Source organism: Pan paniscus, chromosome 1, assembly GCF_029289425.2.
Source record: "Pan paniscus chromosome 1, NHGRI_mPanPan1-v2.0_pri, whole genome shotgun sequence".
Lineage (NCBI taxonomy): Eukaryota > Metazoa > Chordata > Mammalia > Primates > Hominidae > Pan > Pan paniscus.
Window position 1 is genome coordinate 141,140,910 of NC_073249.2, and position 19,832 is coordinate 141,160,741.

At 35.3% G+C, this 19,832-nt stretch overlaps 1 protein-coding gene across 3 annotated transcripts in view; it reads left to right on the forward strand.

Annotated features, from left to right (window-relative positions):
• COL24A1 (collagen type XXIV alpha 1 chain) overlaps positions 1-19,832 on the forward strand; it is a 404,401-nt gene that overhangs the window by 344,370 nt on the left and 40,199 nt on the right. For all 3 annotated transcript variants that reach the window (XM_003805298.6, XM_034934180.3, XM_055116591.2), the window contains 6 exons: positions 8,954-9,061; positions 11,049-11,156; positions 11,249-11,302; positions 11,857-11,919; positions 14,110-14,163; positions 19,695-19,730. In XM_003805298.6, the coding sequence (XP_003805346.4) occupies positions 8,954-9,061; positions 11,049-11,156; positions 11,249-11,302; positions 11,857-11,919; positions 14,110-14,163; positions 19,695-19,730 (423 nt within the window). The remainder of the gene's footprint in view (positions 1-8,953; positions 9,062-11,048; positions 11,157-11,248; positions 11,303-11,856; positions 11,920-14,109; positions 14,164-19,694; positions 19,731-19,832) is intronic.

Here is a 19,832-nt window from a genome sequence, read left to right on the forward strand (position 1 = left end):
TTGTTTCAATCCTAATGAGAATATGACGGCTAAGCCAAGGAGCTGGGGGAATAACAGAGTGACACTTTCTTTGGTATGTTTCACTATTATGTACAAATAAGTAATCATCATTCCAAAATTTGTCTCTGTATCTTTTTTCTAAATGTGTGCATATAGCACCATTTTCCTTCCCAGATCTTTCCATTCAGTTCTAAAATGAAGGCAGACTTGCACTAAAACAATTTCTTCCTTTGCCCAGAGGGAAGTCAAAGTGAAAAGCAATGCCTTCTTTCCTTAACTGACACCAGATCAAATAAAATAATACAAACCATAATGCTATTCATTTCTGACAAATGGAATGCACTCAATAAAAAGCAACTCTTGCAGTTGTGGTTGATGTTGTTGTTGTCATTACTGATCCAAGTACTTGTTTCTTTGGAGTCCAAAGGCTTAGGAAGCCATGGGTTTCAGTCCTGTCAAAACTGACAATACTTTCCTGCTAGGTTTAAAACTTATTTCGGTAGGGAGACTGGCTCCTATCTGAGAATAAAGGAAGTCTCTGGTCATGCGACACCATGTACTCTTATAATTATATTAATTTTTAATACACATGTAAACTGTTCATTGATTTTTGGCATCTCTGACCAAAGTTAATAATAATTATATTTACTTTTTAAAATTTACCCAGAATGATTTAACATAGGCTGAATTGTTTTAGACAAATCAGTTAGAAGACACTGGAAAGAATGCCTAGGGTTAGCATCTGTTTCTCTTGCAAACAAAATTAATCAGCCATCTGTGTAATAAGAAATGTTTGTTCTTTACTTGTATGAAACATTGTTTGGAACGTTGAACAGAACACTCTGCTATCATCCTCAAATTTCTCTCTAATAAACCAACAAGCATAGTAAATGACTTGGACTATATTCATTCTACTGGGTTAAATATCTGATAGCACTGCAAGTAAAATGAAGTTGCTAGTTTACAGTTAACCCTAATGACAAGTTTTGTGCTCCTTATTATTCTCAGTCAAAAGTACATCTTGACTTCAAGAGTGGTCAGTAGTTTCTGAATGTCCATTGTCATGTATCACCTGAAAGATACATTTTTTATATTAGAAAATGAAGAACTTTAAAATTGCCTAGAATTATAAGTAAAGTGAGGCAAAATGGTTCTATTTTAGAATTATGCAATTTTGAGGTATCTTAAAATCATCTAGGATAATCACTTCTAATGATGCGTCTCCCTAAAATATCCATTACCTCTATAAACTATCTGGAGATAAGAGGCTCACAAACTTGCAAGACAACCTAATGCTTGTTAAAAAAATTCTCACAGTGATCTACATCTATAACTTAACTTTTCAGTTGGTTTAACTCTGAAGTTACTTTGTTTTTTACTTTATTTTTTTCGCTGCTTACATGCCCTTTCTTTCATCTTGTATATATGACTTTTTAAAATCTGCTCTCTCTTCGGGTTTCTTTAGGTCTTTATACTATTTTTGTTTTTATTAGGGAGGGTGCTATTCATCAGAATTTTGTTTTTAAAATTTGCCTTTCCTGTTAAGTCATATCCCCATTAGAGACCTGGTCATTGGTATAACACCTATGTCTTCTCTGAACATTTTTGAAAATTTAAATCCCAAAGTCTCAGATGACTATCATTTGTATTGATGATCTCTAAAATGGCACCATCTCATGACTCCAGGGTTCTCATCATTCATGTGCAAAGTACACTACCAGATAATGTATCCCATAGGTATGGAACAGAAAGGCTCATGGAAAATTAAAACAAATATAAAACACATAGAAACCAGGGGAAAGAAACAGGATAAGATAATACACTTAGGATGAGGCACAAGCAACTTGGAAGAACCACATCACCTGAATCCTAAGTCCACAGCATGGATCTCTCGCTCTCGCTCTCTCTCTCCCCTCTCTTTCCTTCCCTCCTCTTCTCTCTCTCTCTCTCTTTCCTTCTCTTTCTCCCTTTCTCTTTTCCTCTCTCTTCCTCTATTTCTCGTTCTGTGAGGATTTTGCCCTTGTAATTTGTTCCTTAAAATATTGAGCCCCACTAACGCAGATAAATGGTGAGAGATAGTTGGGACAAAAAAGACTTAAAGGTCAAGCTGAGGAACATGAACCTATATCCTATATGTACCTCCCTGTAAGCACCCAGGATTGGACATGAACCTTAGCTACAAAATACATTATTTTAGTGAGTTTTGGAATGTGAAGAAAATCTACTTAGAAAGGATAATTTTTAAAAATATACTTAATTATCTTTTACCATAAGCAAGAAAATAATAAAATATGTGATGACATAATTTGAAGAAAATGTTATTTGAAAAAAAAGGAAAAAATGCTTTGGTACTAAATTCAAAATTGACTTTACTTTTTAAATACCATTCTCTCAACCAGACCTTCCACAGAAATGGCTTTAGTCTGTCTTGAGCCAAAACATCTCTCCCACCACATTTATAACTTTAAGGGCAATATCTTTATATTATGATCATGATCCAGTTTCTTCTCACTAATTTCTTTTCTGATTACCACTAAAGATAACTTCCCCTCCTCAGAACCTCTCAGGTATTTACATTACATCTCTCTTCTTTGGAATTTTTTTAAAACTTTTGCTGTCACTATAATTATTTATATAGTACATTCCATCACATTTCGTTTTTTGTTTTTCTTTTTCTTATTTATTTATTTGTTTATTTTTGAGACAGGGTCTCACTCTGTTGCCCAGGCTAGAGTGCAGTGGCATGATCATGGCTCACTGCATCTTTGAACTCTTGGGCTCAAGCGATTCTCTCACCTCAGCTTCCCAAGCAGCTAAGGCTACAGATGCTCACAATACCATGCCCTGGTAACTACTTTTTTCCTTTCTTTTTTTTTTTTTTTTTTAGAGACGGGGTGTCACTGTGTCACCCAGACTGGTCTCAAACTCCTGGGCTCAAGTAATCCTCCCACCTTAGCCTCTACCAAAGTGCTGGGGTTACAGGGATGAGCCACCACACCTGGTCTCATCTTTTTCATTTAATTTTAAGCTTCTTAAAAACAAGAACCATATATTATTTATATCTATATTTTTAAAGGGATTCCCATGGTAGCTTCCTTATGCATAGATGATATTCAATAAATATTTGTTGAATACATGGAGAAACTATTGAATAACCCGATTTAATATCCTAGGAATCAACTCAGAAAATAAGTTATTCCTAGAAGAGAAGTCAACAAACTTTTTCTGTAAATATGAAAACATATTTCTGTAAATATTCATATAAATATGAATAAATTTTAGTATTTGCAGGAAGCAAACTCAAGGGTATTACTTGTGAACTTATGTAAGAAGAGAGAAACTGTTCACAAAATGTTTATTCATGAAATTAAAAATATAATTAAGTAAAAATTTTGTAATGCAAGACTAGTAATGAGAAAAATGTCATGCTTTGTATAGGATAACACTTAGCTTATTAAAATCTGCTTTCTCTGTGGGTTTCTTTAGGTTTTCAGCTGTTTCTGTTTTATTGGGGAGGGTGCTATACATAAGAATTTTGTTTTTAAAGCTTGCCTTTCCTGTAAAGTGATCTTATTACAGTTCCCTATTGTAAGAATTTTCTGCACTTGTTAATGCTGTTACTATTGGCCTGTAATGAGACTTTGCATATTTCACATATTTCATCTTTGAAAATTTTTTTCACACAGATAGGTACTGCCAAATGCTACAATTCATGAGCGTATGATTTTCATTGAATATACTGATTGCTTGAAAACAATATCCAGAATTCTATTAGGTTCTCTTGATTTTGCCTTTTAGCATGTCATTTCCTTGTAGATTAATCATTTCCAATTGTAAGCTAGGTGGAAACTCCTCAAGTGCACAGTCAAATGGATTTTGAAATATGGAAATTTATTGCATCTAGGTCTAAGATATGCTATTGAAACTGTTTGAGTTCAGAAAATCTACCCACCATATGCTTTCCAAATTTATCCAATAATTCTTTTTTTGATCCATAGCTGTCAGTTGTATTGCATCTTAGCAGAATCCACAGAAGATTGTACCGATTTAGTGTTTTTTTAAACTTCTTTGAAAATATTCTCACTTGCAGTTACCCCACAGACTATTTATACAATTCTTCCATCTCAGCATTGACTCCTTCCCATACTCAGCATTGACTCCTTGAATGAGCAACTGAGCAGTATTGCTAATTTCTATTGACTCATCAAGAACCAACAGGCCGTGCTGGTAGGGAGAGAAGAAAAAAAGAAAGAACCTTCTTTTTTAATTGATTGTTGATGCTGTACCAGTGTCCTCAACATTTCAAGCAGCTATTCTTGCCAAAAAGCTAACAATCTTAAATAAGTGTATTTTTGCTATGTGATTTAATTAAGTCATCAATAAGGGATTTTCCTTATTGGGCTAACAAATGAAGTGAACACTCAGAAACTTACTTCAGTTGCAGCCTCATTTTCATTTTGTTGTGAAGAAATTCTGCTGTGATAAAATACTCCATGTTACATTTTCCAATTTTTCTGACTGTTGCATTCCTGTGAGGTAGAAATATTATATTATGTGCCTAGTCTGATAATGTTGATATATACTGTATAATTTTTAAGCATAGCTATAGTAATATTACATAGTAAATACAAGGCTTTGCCATCTAATTCAATAAGAAAATTCATTTTCCATGGTGCCTAAAAATACAATATTCGAAGTCCACTTTTCTCTTCTTTTCTTGTTTTGATATGATAGCATGTGCACTGGTAATACGTAAAATAAAGTGTCACAGTAATATATGTTCCACTTGAAACACTATAACTGCATCACTGCAATTTGTAGTACACCAAGCAACGGTACAAAGCAATGGAAGTGCCATATAAGATCTCTACCAAGACACAAAATCCCTTCAAAAAATCAACGAATCCAGGAGTTGGTCTTTTGAAAAAAAAAAATGAAATAGATCATTAGCTATCTAATAAAGAAGAAAAGATAGAAGAATCAAATAGACACAATAAAAAATGATAAAGGAGATATCACCGCTAACCCCACAAAAAATACAAACAACCGTCAGAGAATACTATAAACACCTCTATGCAAATAAACTGTACAATCAAGAAGAAGTGGATACATTCATTGACATATACACCCTCCCAAGACTGAACCAGTAACAGTTGAATCCCTGAATAGACCAATAATGAGTTCTGAAATTGAGGCAGTAATAAATAGCCTATCAACCAAAAATAAACCCAGAACTAGATGGATTTGTAACTGAATTCTACCAGAGGTATACCAAGAGGGGCTGGTACCATTTCTTCTGAAACCATTTCAAACAATTGAAAAGAAGAGACTCCTCCCTAACTCATTTTATGAGGCCAGCATCATCCTGATACCAAAACCTGCTAGAGATATAACAAAAAAAGAAAACTTAAGGCCATTATTCCTGCTGAACATCAATGCAAAATCCTCAATAATATCCTGGCAAACCAAATCCAGCAGTACATCAAAAAGCTTATCCACCATGATCAAGTTGGCTTCACCCCCTGGATGCAAGGCTGGTTCAACATACACAAATCAATAAATGTAATTCATCACGTAAACAGAACTAAAGACAAAAACCACATGATTATCTCAGTAGATGCAGAAAAGGCCTTCAATAAAATTCAACATCCCTTCATGTTAAAAACTCTCAATAAACTAGGTATTGACAGAACATACCTCAAAATAATAAGAGCCTTTTATGACAGACCCACAGCTGATATCATACTGAATGGGCAAAAGCTGGAAGCATTCCCCTTGAAAACTGGCACAAGGCAAGGATACCCCCTCTCCTCACTCCTATTCAACATAGTATTGGAAGTTCTGTCCAGGGCAAACAGGCAAGAGAAAGGGTATTCAAATAGGAAGAGAGGAAGTCAAATTGTCTCTGATTGCAGATGAATGATCCTATATCTAGAAAACCCCATCTTTTCAGCCCAAAAGCTTCTTAAGCTGAGAAGCAACTTCAGCAAAGTCTCAGGATACAAAATCAATGTTCAGAAACCACAAGCATTCCCATACACCAACAGCAGACAAGCAGAGAACCAAATCATGAGTGAACTCCCATTCACAATTGCTACAAAGAGAATAAAATACCTAGGAATATAGCTAACAAGGGAAATAAAGGACCTCTTCAAGCAGTACTACAAAACACTGCCCAAGGAAATCAGAGAGGACACAAATGGAAAAACATTCCATGCTCGTGGATAGGAAGAATTAATATTGTGAAAATGACCATACTGCCCAAAGTAATTTATAGATTCAATACTATTCCCATAAAACTACCATTGACATTCTTCACAGAATTAGAAACAACTATTTTTTAAAATTCATATGAAGCAAAAAAAGAGCCCATATAGCCAAGACTATCTGAAGCAAAAAGAACAAAGCTAGAAGCATCACTCTGCCTGACTTCAAACTATACTACAAAGCTACAGTAACCAAAGCAGCATGGTACTGATACAAAAACAGACACATAGACCAACGGACCAGAATAGAGAACTCAGAAATAAGACCACACACCTACAACCATCTGATCTTTGAAAAACCTGACAAAAACAAGCAATGTGGAAAGGATTCCCTCTTTAATAAATGGTGCTGGGGGAACTGGCTAGCCATATGCAGAAAATTGAAACTGGACTCCTTCCTTACACCTTATACAAAGATTAACTCATGATGGATTAAAGACAAATGTAAAACAGCAAACTGTAAAAACCCTAGAAGAAAATCTAGGCAATACCATTCAGGACATAGGCTGGGCAAAGACTTCATGACGAAACATCAAAAGCAATTGCAACAAACGCAAAAATTGACAAATGGGATCTAATTAAACTAAAGAGCTTCTGCACAGCAGAAGAAACTATCATCAGAGCAAACAGACAACCCACAGAATGGGAGAAAATTTTTGCAATCTAACCATCTGACAAACGTCTAATATCCAGAATCTACAAGGAGCTTAAGCAAATTTACAAGAAAAAAACAACCTCATTAAAAAGTGGGCAAAGGGCCAGGCGCGGTGGCTCAGGCCTATAATCCCAGCACTTTGGGAGGCCGAGATGGGTGGATCACGAGGTCAGGAGATCGAGACCATTCTGGCTAACATGGTGAAACTACATCTCTATTAAAAATACAAAAAAATTAGCTGGACATAGTGGCAGGTGCCTGTAGTCCCAGCTACTCAGGAGGCTGAGGCAGGAGAATGGCATGAACTCAGGAGGTGGAGCTTGCAGTGAGCCGAGATCGCGCCACTGCACTCCAGCCTGGGTGACTGAGCGTGACTCTGTCTCCAAAAAACATAATAAAATAAAATTAAAATTAAAAAAATAAAAAGTGGGCAAAGGACATGAACAGACATTTCTCAAAAGAAGACGTTCATGCAGCCAACAAACATATCAAAAAAAAGCTCAGCATCATTGATTATTAGAGAAATGCAAATCAAAACCACAATGAGATACCATCTCACACCGGTCAGAATAGCAATTATTAAAAAGTCAAGAAACAACAGATACTTGCAGGGCTGCAGAGAAATAGGAACACTTTTACACTGTTGATGGGAATGTAAATTAGTCCAACCATTGTGGAAGACAGTGTGGTGATTCCTCGAAGACCTTGAGGAACCAAAGTCCAGGAATACCAGAAATACCATTTTACCCAGCAATCCCATTACTGGGTATATACCCAAAGCAATATATATCATTCTATCATAAAGATACATGCACGCGTATGTTCATTGCAGCACTATTCACAATAGCAAAGGCATGGAATCAACCCAAATGCCCATCAATGATAGACTGGATAAAGAAAATGTGGTACATATACAGCATGGAATACTATGCAGCCATAAAAAGGAATGAGATCATGTCCTTTGCTGGGATATAGATGGAGTTGGAAGCCATTATCTTCAGCAAACTAATGCAGAAACAGAAAATCAAACATGTCATGGTCTTATAAGTGGGAGCTGAACAATGTGAACACATGGACACAGGGGGGGAACAACACCCACTGGGGCCTGTTGGTGGAAGTGGGACAGAGGCAGAGGGAGAGCATTAGGAAAAATAGCTAACGCATGCTGGACTTAATACCTAGGTGATGGGTTGATAGCTGGAGCAAATCACCATGGCACACGTTTACCTACATAACAAACCTGCACATCCTGCGCATGTACCCGGAAACTTAAAATGAAATAAAAAAAAAAAAAACTCTGCCATAACTACTCAGCTCTGCTATTGTTGTGCAAATGCATCCCTAAACAATATGTAAATGAATGAGCATGACTGTCCAGTAAAACTTTATATATACTGAAATTTTAATTTCATAGAATTTTTCCATGTCTTTAAGTATTATTCTTCTTTTCAATGTTTAAAAATGTAAAAACTGTTCTTAGTCCATGAGATCTACAAAAACAGGTGATGGACTGAATTTAGTTTGCAAAGTGTAGTTTGCCAACCTGATTTAGGATTTGGTTTTAAGAATATACTGTTTGCTTGCTTAACTTTATTTCCAGTTAAACAATTTTTAGCAAATTTTCTGGAATCGTGTATGGTTGAGGAATAGAATTTTCTTCTTAAGGAGACTTTCAGCAGTTATTAGAGTTGCCATGTACACCAGAGTATAATACAAAAGTTAGAACACAACAAACATACTTCACACCTAGGCTATATAAGTAAGAAGGTACTGGTGGACTTTGTATTGCTTCAGTGTTTTCATTTTAAAAACCCAAGATCATTGCATAAATTATAGAAATTTCAAGTGAGTGGTGAGTATTCCTAAAAAAGTATTTAAACATTTCATCTTTTGGGAAAGAAGCCCAGGATAACTCCTGGGCAGTATGTTAACAGACGCCTTTCGGGGCACAACTCTTCCTACATTTTATTGAGCCTCTAAACTGACTTTTTAGAAACTTTCCCAGTTTTCATTTCTTATCTGTGTTATTTAGGGCATCAGAGGCGGCCCAGGAAGAACAGGTCTTGCTGGGGCTCCAGGTCCTCCAGGAGTAAAGGGTTCATCAGGCTTGCCAGGAAGCCCAGGAATTCAAGGCCCAAAGGTACTTTAATATTTTGTTCCAATGGGTAAGCAGTATTGGCCATCCTTTCTGGCCCTGAGTTCATTGGCTAGATCACAGAATGGTAAGATTAATAGTTTTTAATAGAATTTGGCTAATAGTAAAAGCACACTAGGAAAAGAGAAAGTATGTAGCTTTGACATATCCATCTCCCATGATAGCCACAGTGCCTGTAATTTGTCATAACAACTCTTTGACCCAGGACTAGTGATGCTTTAAAAAATGCTATATCTTTGACTCATTTTGGTTCTTTTTCCTTCTCTGTCATCTGTCTTCTCCTCCAAAACAGGGAAATCTTATTTACTTCCAGATAAATACTTTCTCAAATACAATTCCTTTTCTTCTGACTCTGAACCTAACCAACCAATTAATTAATCTGATAACCGTACAGACTGTTTCTTAGAGTTAATGTGACAGTAACTAAGTCTTATATTGCATTTATTGTGTGGAGTCTGTCACATGTCAATAGCCTTTCCAGACAAAACCTCTTTTAGAAATATCTCATACAGGATTGACCCAGACAACTTAGAAATTAGTCCGACATCTAAAGCTCTTTCATAAAAGCCTAAGACTAAGACATTGGCACCCTTACCATTATTACCTCTTAACCTGATTTTCACAGTTCCACTTCTAAAGAATTTTCAGATTTCTGACCCATGTGGGTAAACTGAAAATCATGACCTACTTGTTTACTGTTTACAATATTAGTCTTCTGTTAATGTTTATACCATGAATATTCCTTTGTGCTAGAATTCAAAGCAGCTAAGCAAATGCTAAAGCCAGGAAAAGAAGTAAAGATCCCACGTTTTAGGTTTGAATTTGCAATAAGAAAGATCCATATTTGTCAAACCCCAAAATTGTATAGCTTTGTCTCAAGACAGTGAGAGATAATTTGTTAATCTTAAAGAATCTTTGGCCAAAGTCTACCAAGCATCGTTTTTCATTATCCTATCTCTAAAATCCACCTGATTCCTAAATTTACTTTTAGAAATGGTGTGAAAGATATTTCAACTCTCATTTCAAAAATAAAAATCAATGAAAAAAGACTTGACTTTTAGAAATTCAATAATGTTGATTAAGTATGTACTTAAAGTGACTTTTAGGGGATAAAGACAGTTCATATCAAAGGAATCTAGGGAGACAGATAATGGAAATTTTTTATTGATGGAATTAAAAAGATAATCATGGCTAAAACCAGGGTTTACACTTCAGGAGACTACTCTTTTTCTGGTATTAGATAGCTGAATCATCTCTGGATGGTAGGGAAAACACAGAAAAATGATATCAATTCAAAATACAAGTTCTGGCCAGGCACAGTGGCTCACACTTGTAATTCTACCACTTTGGGAGGCTAATGCAGGAGGATCACTTGAGGCTAGTAGTTCAAGACCAGCCTGGGCAACATAGTGAGATCCTGTCTCTACAAAAAAATAGAGAATTAGCTAGGTGCAATGATGTGTGCCTGTAGTCCCAGCTACTCAGGAGACTGAGTTGGGAGGATCGCTTGAGCCCAGGAGTTTAAGGCTGCAGTAAGCCATGATCACAACACTGCACTACAGCCTGGGCAACAGAGCAAGACCCCATCTCTAATAAAAAATAAAATAAATAAATAAACAAAATATAAGTTCCATCACATATAAACACACCCACACATACCACACCCTCACTATCCCCTCTCAAGCCTTACTATCCTACTAGTTTTATAGGTTCCCCCTTCCCTCTTCTTTCCACACATCACCACAATCTCTGGAATTTCCTTTTCCCACTGCTACTCTTCTGGTACATTATAATTAAATACTACTTGTGTGGAAAATATTGGTGAACAAGATGAACATGCAAAATTTGATTTCCCCAGTGCCTTGTATTTATGGAATGGGCCTAAGGATGGGCCTGTATTTGGGTTTCATTCAAAAGCCAATATGTTTATATGTTCTGATGTAAAGATCGCTTTTCTTTGTTCTACCCATAGGGTGAACAAGGGCTACCTGGTCAACCTGGAATTCAAGGTAAAAGAGGTCACCGAGGAGCACAAGGTGATCAAGGACCATGTGGAGACCCTGGCCTGAAAGGGCAGCCTGTATGTACCACCTCAGAAATTCACCAAGCACTTATTCTACAGAGCAGGCTGCCATTGTACAATAATTATTATCATGTCAATTCACTTTGCAGGGAGAATATGGTGTTCAAGGTTTGACAGGTTTCCAAGGATTCCCAGGCCCTAAAGTATGTTTACATACTTTCTTCTAGTCTTCTAGCTATCTAGAAATAAAAGAGCTGTTGAAATAATATAGTCTGTAACTTGAGCTTTTTTAAATCTGTAAAATTTCAGTTGGTACATATTTATATATTTGAGTTTCGAATACATCTGTTTTTAAAATTATGTAACTATACATTTTCCCAGAAATTTTAGTATATGATATGATTTTGTTTTCTTTCATCCCTTTTCCCAAGCAGTTTATTATGAAAATTTTCAAACATACAGCAATGTTGAGAAAATTTTACAGTAAATGCCTATACCCATTACCTAAATTTTACCATTAACATTTTACCCTGCTGGCATTATTATGCTTATCCATCTACGTATCCCTCTCTCCCTTCATTGGTGTATTTCTAAGTAAATTGTAGGCCTCAGTACACTTCCTTCTGAATTCTTCAGCATGCACAACAGTATTATATTCCATTTTTAAAAGAGCAATTCTTGATAGATTGATATAGCTTTGTAAAATGTTCATATAGAGCTACAAATTTTATCTTTTTGTTTCTTACTGTATGTCTAGGGTCCTGAAGGGGATGCTGGCATTGTTGGGATATCAGGTCCTAAAGGTCCTGTTGGACACAGAGTAAGTGTAAAGTCATTCTGCCTACCAGAAATTGTGGTTCTTTGCTTACTGCAGGGCTTAAGAGCTCTAAATGTAATGTACTTCAAGTAAATAACTTAATGAAATGACTTTTAAGATAGAAACTCATAAGGGCACATGCAGAATTCAATCTTTTGCAGTTCATATATTAGTTTGAGCAAAATACCTCATAGACCACCCGTACTTCCTAGTCTTACTTAAAAAAAAAAAAAAAAAAAAAGAATCATCAGAATTACTGTGAAGACTGGATAATGTATTTATTAACTCACGCCAGGAACAAAAACATACAGCAATTTCATGTTATAAGCATTAATACAACCAGAGACCACCTCCACGCACCACCTGGAAGAAGCTTGTGTATGACCAGAGCTCTTCAGACCAGACTGAAAATATTTCCCAGTAGCTGTGTTTTCCCAGCTCAGGGGCAGGTATCCCAAGAGAGTGATGAGGAACCACTTAAATAGTTGCAAAAAGCAGGGTCTGAAGAACTCCAATTAGCAATGAGTGCTTGTAATTGCAAATTGTAGAGAATATAAATAGGACAAATAAGCCACCAGTGGTTACTGATTATTGTTTTTAGTTTTTTGTTTTGTTTTTAGTTTTTATTAATCAAAGCTTTCTAATTGATGAGATGTTCTATAAAACTGAAAAGAAAAAAATTTAAAACTTCAAGTAATGGTTTGGCTGTGGTAGTAGCATCTCTATGACTAATAGCAGCTGCAGGGTCAAGTGTAGAAAGAGCCGAGAGAGGAAGAAGGGAAGCAGTTCATGAAAGTCAAACTTCTAAAATCCTATACCGCTTTCCTAACTCTTAAAATAAATTGTTGTCAATAACGTGAAAAGGTTTTTCGTCCTTGCAATAGTTTGCTGAGAATGATGGTTTCCAGCTTCATCCATGTCCCTACAAAGGACATAAACTCATCATCTTTTATGGCTGCATAGTATTCCATGGTGTATATGTGCCACATTTTCTTCATCCAGTCTGTCATACATATGTAACTAACCTGCACATTGTGCACATGTACCCTAAAACTTAAAGTATAATTTTAAAAAATGCAAAAAGGGCCAGATGCAGTGGCTCACACGTGTAATCCCAGCACTTTGGGAGGCCAAGGCGGGTGGATTGCTTGAGGTCAGGAGTTTGAGACCAGCCTGATCAATATGGTAAAACCCCATCTCTAATAAAAATATTAAAAATTTAGCTGGGCATGGTGGCACATGCCTGTAATCCCAGCTACTTGGAAGGCTGAAGCAGGAGACTCACTTGAACCCAGGAGGCAAAGGTTACAGTGAGCCGAGATGGCACAACTGCACTCCAGCCTGGGCGACAGCAAGACTCCATCTCAATTAAAACAATACTAATTCAAAAAATAATGCAAAGAGGAGTATTATCATGGTAATTGTTTAAAGACCTTTCTGAATATTTCTTCAGCTATAAATATATTAGTTATTTTCATGATTTCTGAAGAACCACAGAAGCTGAAGTTTGTAGGAAAAAACTAAAATGGTCATTTTGTATTCACTGAGAAATTATAGACTCTTCCTACTTTGGGAGGAATTGAGCAGAAATCCAGCTTATTCAAGGTTATCTTCATAACCAAATAACAGCTTAAAGTTTTAAAAGCACTTTTCATATTTAATTCTCACAATGGCCCTATGAAGTAGATGTTCTTATTCCTGTTTTACAGATGAAGAACTGAAGTTTAGTTGGTCACATATGCTGCTCTCTGGTTCCTTACTGTACTTTTTCTCTATTTCATGCTTCTTGTTACCCAAACATCTACTTTTTCAATATCTGCACAGAAATTTATTCAAAACCTAGTTCATCATTCTATTCTTTCTTATATAAAGTAGTTTTATTTGTTATATAATAACATACATGTAAAATGCATCTTTGAAGTTATCGCCACATAAAAATCATAATGCTAATTCGTCAGTTTTTTAGAAATTATACAGATGTAACTCTCCTGATAAGAGACTTTAATAATATGCAGAATTGTGTCACATACTGTTAACCAAGATTATTGTAATTTATGCTAATACTGTAAGATTTTATACTAAAAAGGATAATTATGTAGACATGGCTCTTTTACCATTGTACAAGCGATTCTGTGGAGTTTTTTTTTTTTAAATTATACTAACAGTGAGACTGTTTTTCTTTTACCTCAACAGGGAAACACTGGTCCCCTTGGCAGAGAAGGTATAATAGGCCCAACAGGTAGAACTGTAAGTTTATCATAATACAAGTCTGTTGTACTCTTTTTTTTCTTTAATTCTATTTCTAGAATAATCTACAAAGAATTAGCCTGGGTATTTGAGAAGAAAATGGAAAAAATAGATATACATTTTCTTCTGGAAAATGATTCCTGAGAAGTTAGGGACCATATGTATAATGAAGACAGTGTAACTAAGTAGATAAGTGTTTATAATTGGAGTTGAGAAAAGAAAATAGAACTGAGTCAGGAAGGGGAGAGCGTTAAAAACATAGAGTTGAACTCCTGAGCCATAAAAATAAATTCTTCTTTTGAAGGAAAGAACATAGATAGCAAAAGATGTGCAGACATCCAACATTTGAGTTTTTGGAAGTACCCACTATAAAGGAAGGAAAGAATCGTCGAGAGAATAGCAAGTGTTTCAAGAAAGGAGTAGTCAACAGTAATCTTTGAGAGAATAAATTGCAGTAGAAGATACAGTACAGGTTACAGTGATGAAGGAAGTAGGGGAAAATGTTTAATAATAATGTTCCTTAAATTCTTACAACAAACTTTTGCAGTAGATATTATTTTCATTTAACAGATGAGGAGACAGATGAGGTTTATGGAGGTTCATCTAGTCATTCAAGGTGATAGACCTGGTGGATTACATAGCTGGTGTTTCTTCAAGACCAGCGCTCTTTCCACTCCATTCAAGCTGTGTCTGGAGAGGAAATTGAGGTATTATATGCCAGTGCTTTAAGAAATTTGGCTATGAAATAAAACATAAAAATGAGACAATGATTGGTCAAGTGATGTTGGGAAAGTTTTCCAATATTGATAATAGTATAAACAAGCAAGGAGCACAGTAGAAAGGGTCAAATTGAGACTTAGAGAGGAAAGATTCATTCTATCTAGGGAATTAATATTTTGAATTATTTGAAAGTTATTTATAGACACAGACAATTTTAAAATATAAAAATAGAATGCTTCAAGTGTTTAGTACCACTATTCTCTTTGATAAATTTAGAGAAGAAACCACCAAAGTTACTGGATATGTAAACAAAAGAAGTAAAATGTATAACTCAGTATTTCTGTAGACTTTCAACATTTGCCACTTGGAGCTATATAAGATTGTAAGTGGGAGAATTCTCATATTTCAGTGAGTGGTTCTTCAGCAAGCTAAGGGACACATACTGTTCTGATTACAGAATGATTTTTCTCCTCTGTCAAAAATATGATGTATTAATTGGTCAAGGAAAATGTAATTTTAAAATTACTTAATTAAAAGATCTTACTGTGTTTTGTTTATAGATAGTTCTTAAAGACCCTTATAATATTCAGCATGTACATCAATTTTTCCATATTCAATTTTTTCCATTCTGAGAAGAAAAGTTCATTATGAAAGAATAAGCATTTGAGATTGGTGAAAGCATTGGGAAAAAAAATACCAGTGAGGGGTGACAGGCTTGGAAATTTGTAAATGAAACTATATGGTAATACAAAGAAATAAACAGATCGGTGTAACAGACTGGAGCCCAGAATTTGATCTTAAGTATATATAGGAATTTACTTATAACAAAAATGGCATATAATTGAGGAAGGTTTGGCTGCAAATAATAGGAACCCTGAACCAAAGTACTTTTAGCAATAAGAAAATTTGTATCACATTATAGGAAGGGCTTCAGATTTGGTTAATTTGGTGACTCAGTTATCTCATCCAAGACCAGGTTCTTATGTATCTCTTATATCTCTACGTCTCTACTCTGATATCCTGAATGTTGGCTTCATAATTAGGCTTATAGCAAGATGACTACAACTTCTCAAGAACTACACCCAGATATAATTATCCAAAGGAAAAAAAAATGACATAAAGTACTATTGTGGCAAAAATAAGAATTTTTTTAGAAGTCTCCGATTACATTTTTTTCATATCTAATTGGCTAGCATTCAGCCAGATGCTCACTCCTACGTCAGTGACAGGGAAGAGAGATGGAATTACTTTGAGTATCCTCCTGCTATAAGAAATTGGAACACAGCCTGGGCAACATAGTGAGACCCCCATCATATAAAAATAAATTAGCTGTGTGTGGTGGTACATGCCTACAGCCCTAGCTACTTGGGAGGCTAAGATGGGAGGATTGCTTGAGCCCAGGAGTTCCAGGCTACAGTGAGTTGATTGCACCCACTACACTCCAGCCTGCACAAACAGAGTGAGACCCCATCTCTTTAAAAAAGAAAAAAAGAAGAAAGAAAAATTGGAACCCCGTTTGCCAAAAGTATTTTACTCCTAGATGAACTTTTAATGACTTTAATGTAAAAAATAAAACAATAAAAATCTTAGAAGAGGCCAAGCGCAGTGGCTCATGCTTGTAATCCCAGCACTTTGGGAGGCCGAGGTGGGCAGATCACCTGAGGTCAGGAGTTCAAGACCAGCCTGGCCAACATGGTGAAACTTCATCTCTACTAAAAATACAGAATTAGCCGGGTGTGGCGGTACATGCCAGTAATCCCAGCTACCTGGGAGGCTGAGGCAGGAGAATCTCTTGAACCTGGGAGGCAGAGGTTGCAGTGAGCCAAGATCATGCCATTGCACTCCAGCCTGGGCAATAAGAGTGAAACTCCATCTCAAAAAAAAAAAAAAAATTGAAAAATAATCTAGAAAACTAACATGTAGCTTAAGGATTGGGGAGACCTGTAAAAGAACAGAAAGTATATTTGAATACTTGAAATCTTTTTTTCATTTTGTATGGAAAAAAGATTCCATGAATAAAGTTTAAAAGTACTATTGATTGGGAAAAATATTTACAAAGCATACAATATATAACAGGTTAATATACAAAGAGCTCAGTTGGGAACAGTAGTTCACGCCTGTATTACCAGCACTTTGGGAGGCTGAGGCTGGAAGATTGCTTGAGCACAGGAGTTTAGACCAGCCTTGGCAATATAGTGAGATCCCATCTCTACAAAAAAATTTAAAATGAGCCTGGCGTAGTGGCAGATGCCTGTAGTCCCAGCTACTCAAGAGGCTGAAGTGGGAAGACCACTTGATCTGAGGAAGTTGAGGCTATAGGGAGCCATGATCATGCCACTGCACTCCAGCCTGGGCAAAAAAAAATTAAAAAATAAAAAATTAACTACCTATCTGTTGATATGGATATGTGTATGTATCTAGAGATAGATGATAGATAGATAGATGATAGATAGATAGATAGATAGATAGATAGATAGATAGATAGATAGGATAGAGATAGAGACATACACACACATATACCAAGAGCTCTTATAGTTTGAAAAAGAGAGAAAGTTCAATAGAAAAATGAAAATCATTCCATCAAAAAAGTAGCCAGTGGAGAAAAAAAGAACAAATCCAAAAGTTCAACTATTGTTTTATAATAAAAAGACACTCACCTAAATTTAAGTCAGAGAAATGCAAATTAAAGTAAAATAAGATATTACATTTAACTTCTCAGAAGGGAATATAGGAGAAAACAGTGCTCTCATTGATCACTGGTAAAAATGTGAATTACAGACTTTATGGAAAGATTTGTTAAATATAGGTACATATTCTTTAACAAAACAGTTCCACTTTGAGGAATTTATCCCATAGGTATAAAAGCACCCAATACACTAATGAAATTTTGCAAAGACTTTTTTTTATAATACTACTTTTATTGGAAAAAAATTGAAATTACATGAATACTCATTTCTAAAGGAATGATTGGGTAAGTTATAGGTTAGCCATTTCATGGAATATTATGCAATTATTTAAAAGAATTTATTATATCTAGTTTGGCTGACTCAGTTATTTCATGATGTATTGTTAAGTGAGATGCATAGAAGAGTATATAATATGATTCCAATATTTTAAAACATGAGTAATATTTCCCATACATACATAAATGTATTTGTCAATATTTGATTTGAAAAAGGTATGAAAACATACATACCAGGTTGTTAATACTGGGTAGGGTGTGGAAAAGGGTGTATATGTTTTTTTAAAGTGCTGTGTAGATATCTTAAAAATCAGGGTCCGGGCGCAGTGACTCACTCCTGTAATCTCAGTACTTTGTGGGAGGCTGAGGCGGGCGGATCATGAGGTCAGGAGATTGAGATCATCCTGGCCAACATGGTGAAACACCATCTCTACTGAAAATACAAAAATTATCTGGGCTTGGTGGTATGCTCCTGTAGTCCCAGCTACTCAGGAGGCTGGGGCAGGAGAATCGCTTGAACCCAGGAGGTAGAGGTTGTAGTGAGCTGAGATCATGCCACTGCACTCCAGCCTGGTGACAGAGCGAGACTCCTTCTCAAAAATAAATAAATAAATAAATAAGTTATTTTTAAGTTAATGCCCTGGTTTAAAATGAATTGAGACAAGATGAGAAACACAGAAGTAATATAAATGGTGAATAAATGATAAGATAGTATTCTTAGCTTGCAAATTAACAAAGAACATGACATAGATCAGAGGAAATATACACTTCCATTTTTGCAGGTGTGTATGTAATTTCAAACTAACTTTCTGGAAGACAGTCTTTAACAATTATTTTAGACTGTAAGGGTATCTCTCACAACACTGCTAACAATGACAAAAATTAGCAAAAAATCTAATAATAGCAAATTTAAAATATTATCACAGTATATTAAATACTAGGTAAAATTATTAAATATTTTAATTATCTAAAATAATGTATATTGACATGGAAGAGCATTCATATTATATTTATGAAGGTGTAAATTCAGGTTACAGAAAAGATGAATAGTATTATCTCATTTTTTACATATATACATATAAAATTTTCAAAAGGATGAACAGGAAAATATTAACACGTTTTAAAAGCAGTAGGTCCACCCAGCAACGGCAAACTACATTCGTTTCAAGTGCATATGGAACGTTCACCAAAATAGAAGATGTTATGGGCCATAAAACAAATTTTACTAAATGTAAAAGAACTGAGGTCATAGAAGGTATATTCTCTTGCCAATGGAATTAAACTAGAAATCAATAACAGAAAGATAATAGGAAAATCTCCAAACACTTGAAAATTAAATCACACACTTCTAAATAATCCATGGATCAAAGAGCAAGTCTCCAAGAAAATTAGAAAATATTTTGAACTGCACGGAAACGTATACAACATATCAAAATTTGCAAGAAAGAGAAGGGAAACCATCCCAGAAACAGGGTTTTCAAAAGTTAAGAAAAACAATTATTAGAAGAATTTAACCTGAATTTAGAATTTCCTTTTTAAATTGCTTTGTATATGATTGTCAGATAAGCTGTTTTGACTTAATTGAATGAATAAGTAGTTATCTCAGTCTCACCTTAAGGTTAGAACTAGGAACAGCAAAGCAGACAACATGAATCACTAAGGGTTTTTTGTTTGCTTTGCTTTATTTAGGAAAAGAACACTAGAACTTATACAATTTAACAAAACAGGTCTTACTACATAGAAAAAGCAAAAATATAAATTGTCATGTTTCTACATATAATGACCTCAGCTACATTTAATACGTAACTATCAATAACACTGAACTAACATCTTTTTTTTTTTCTTTTAGGGACCCAGAGGTGAAAAGGGCTTTAGAGGTGAAACTGTAAGTGTAACTAAATTTGTGATTATAGTAACCCTGACACTAGGCTATAAGCTCCATGAAAGCAAGGACCCTGTTAGAGTTATTCATTATTATGTCTCTGAT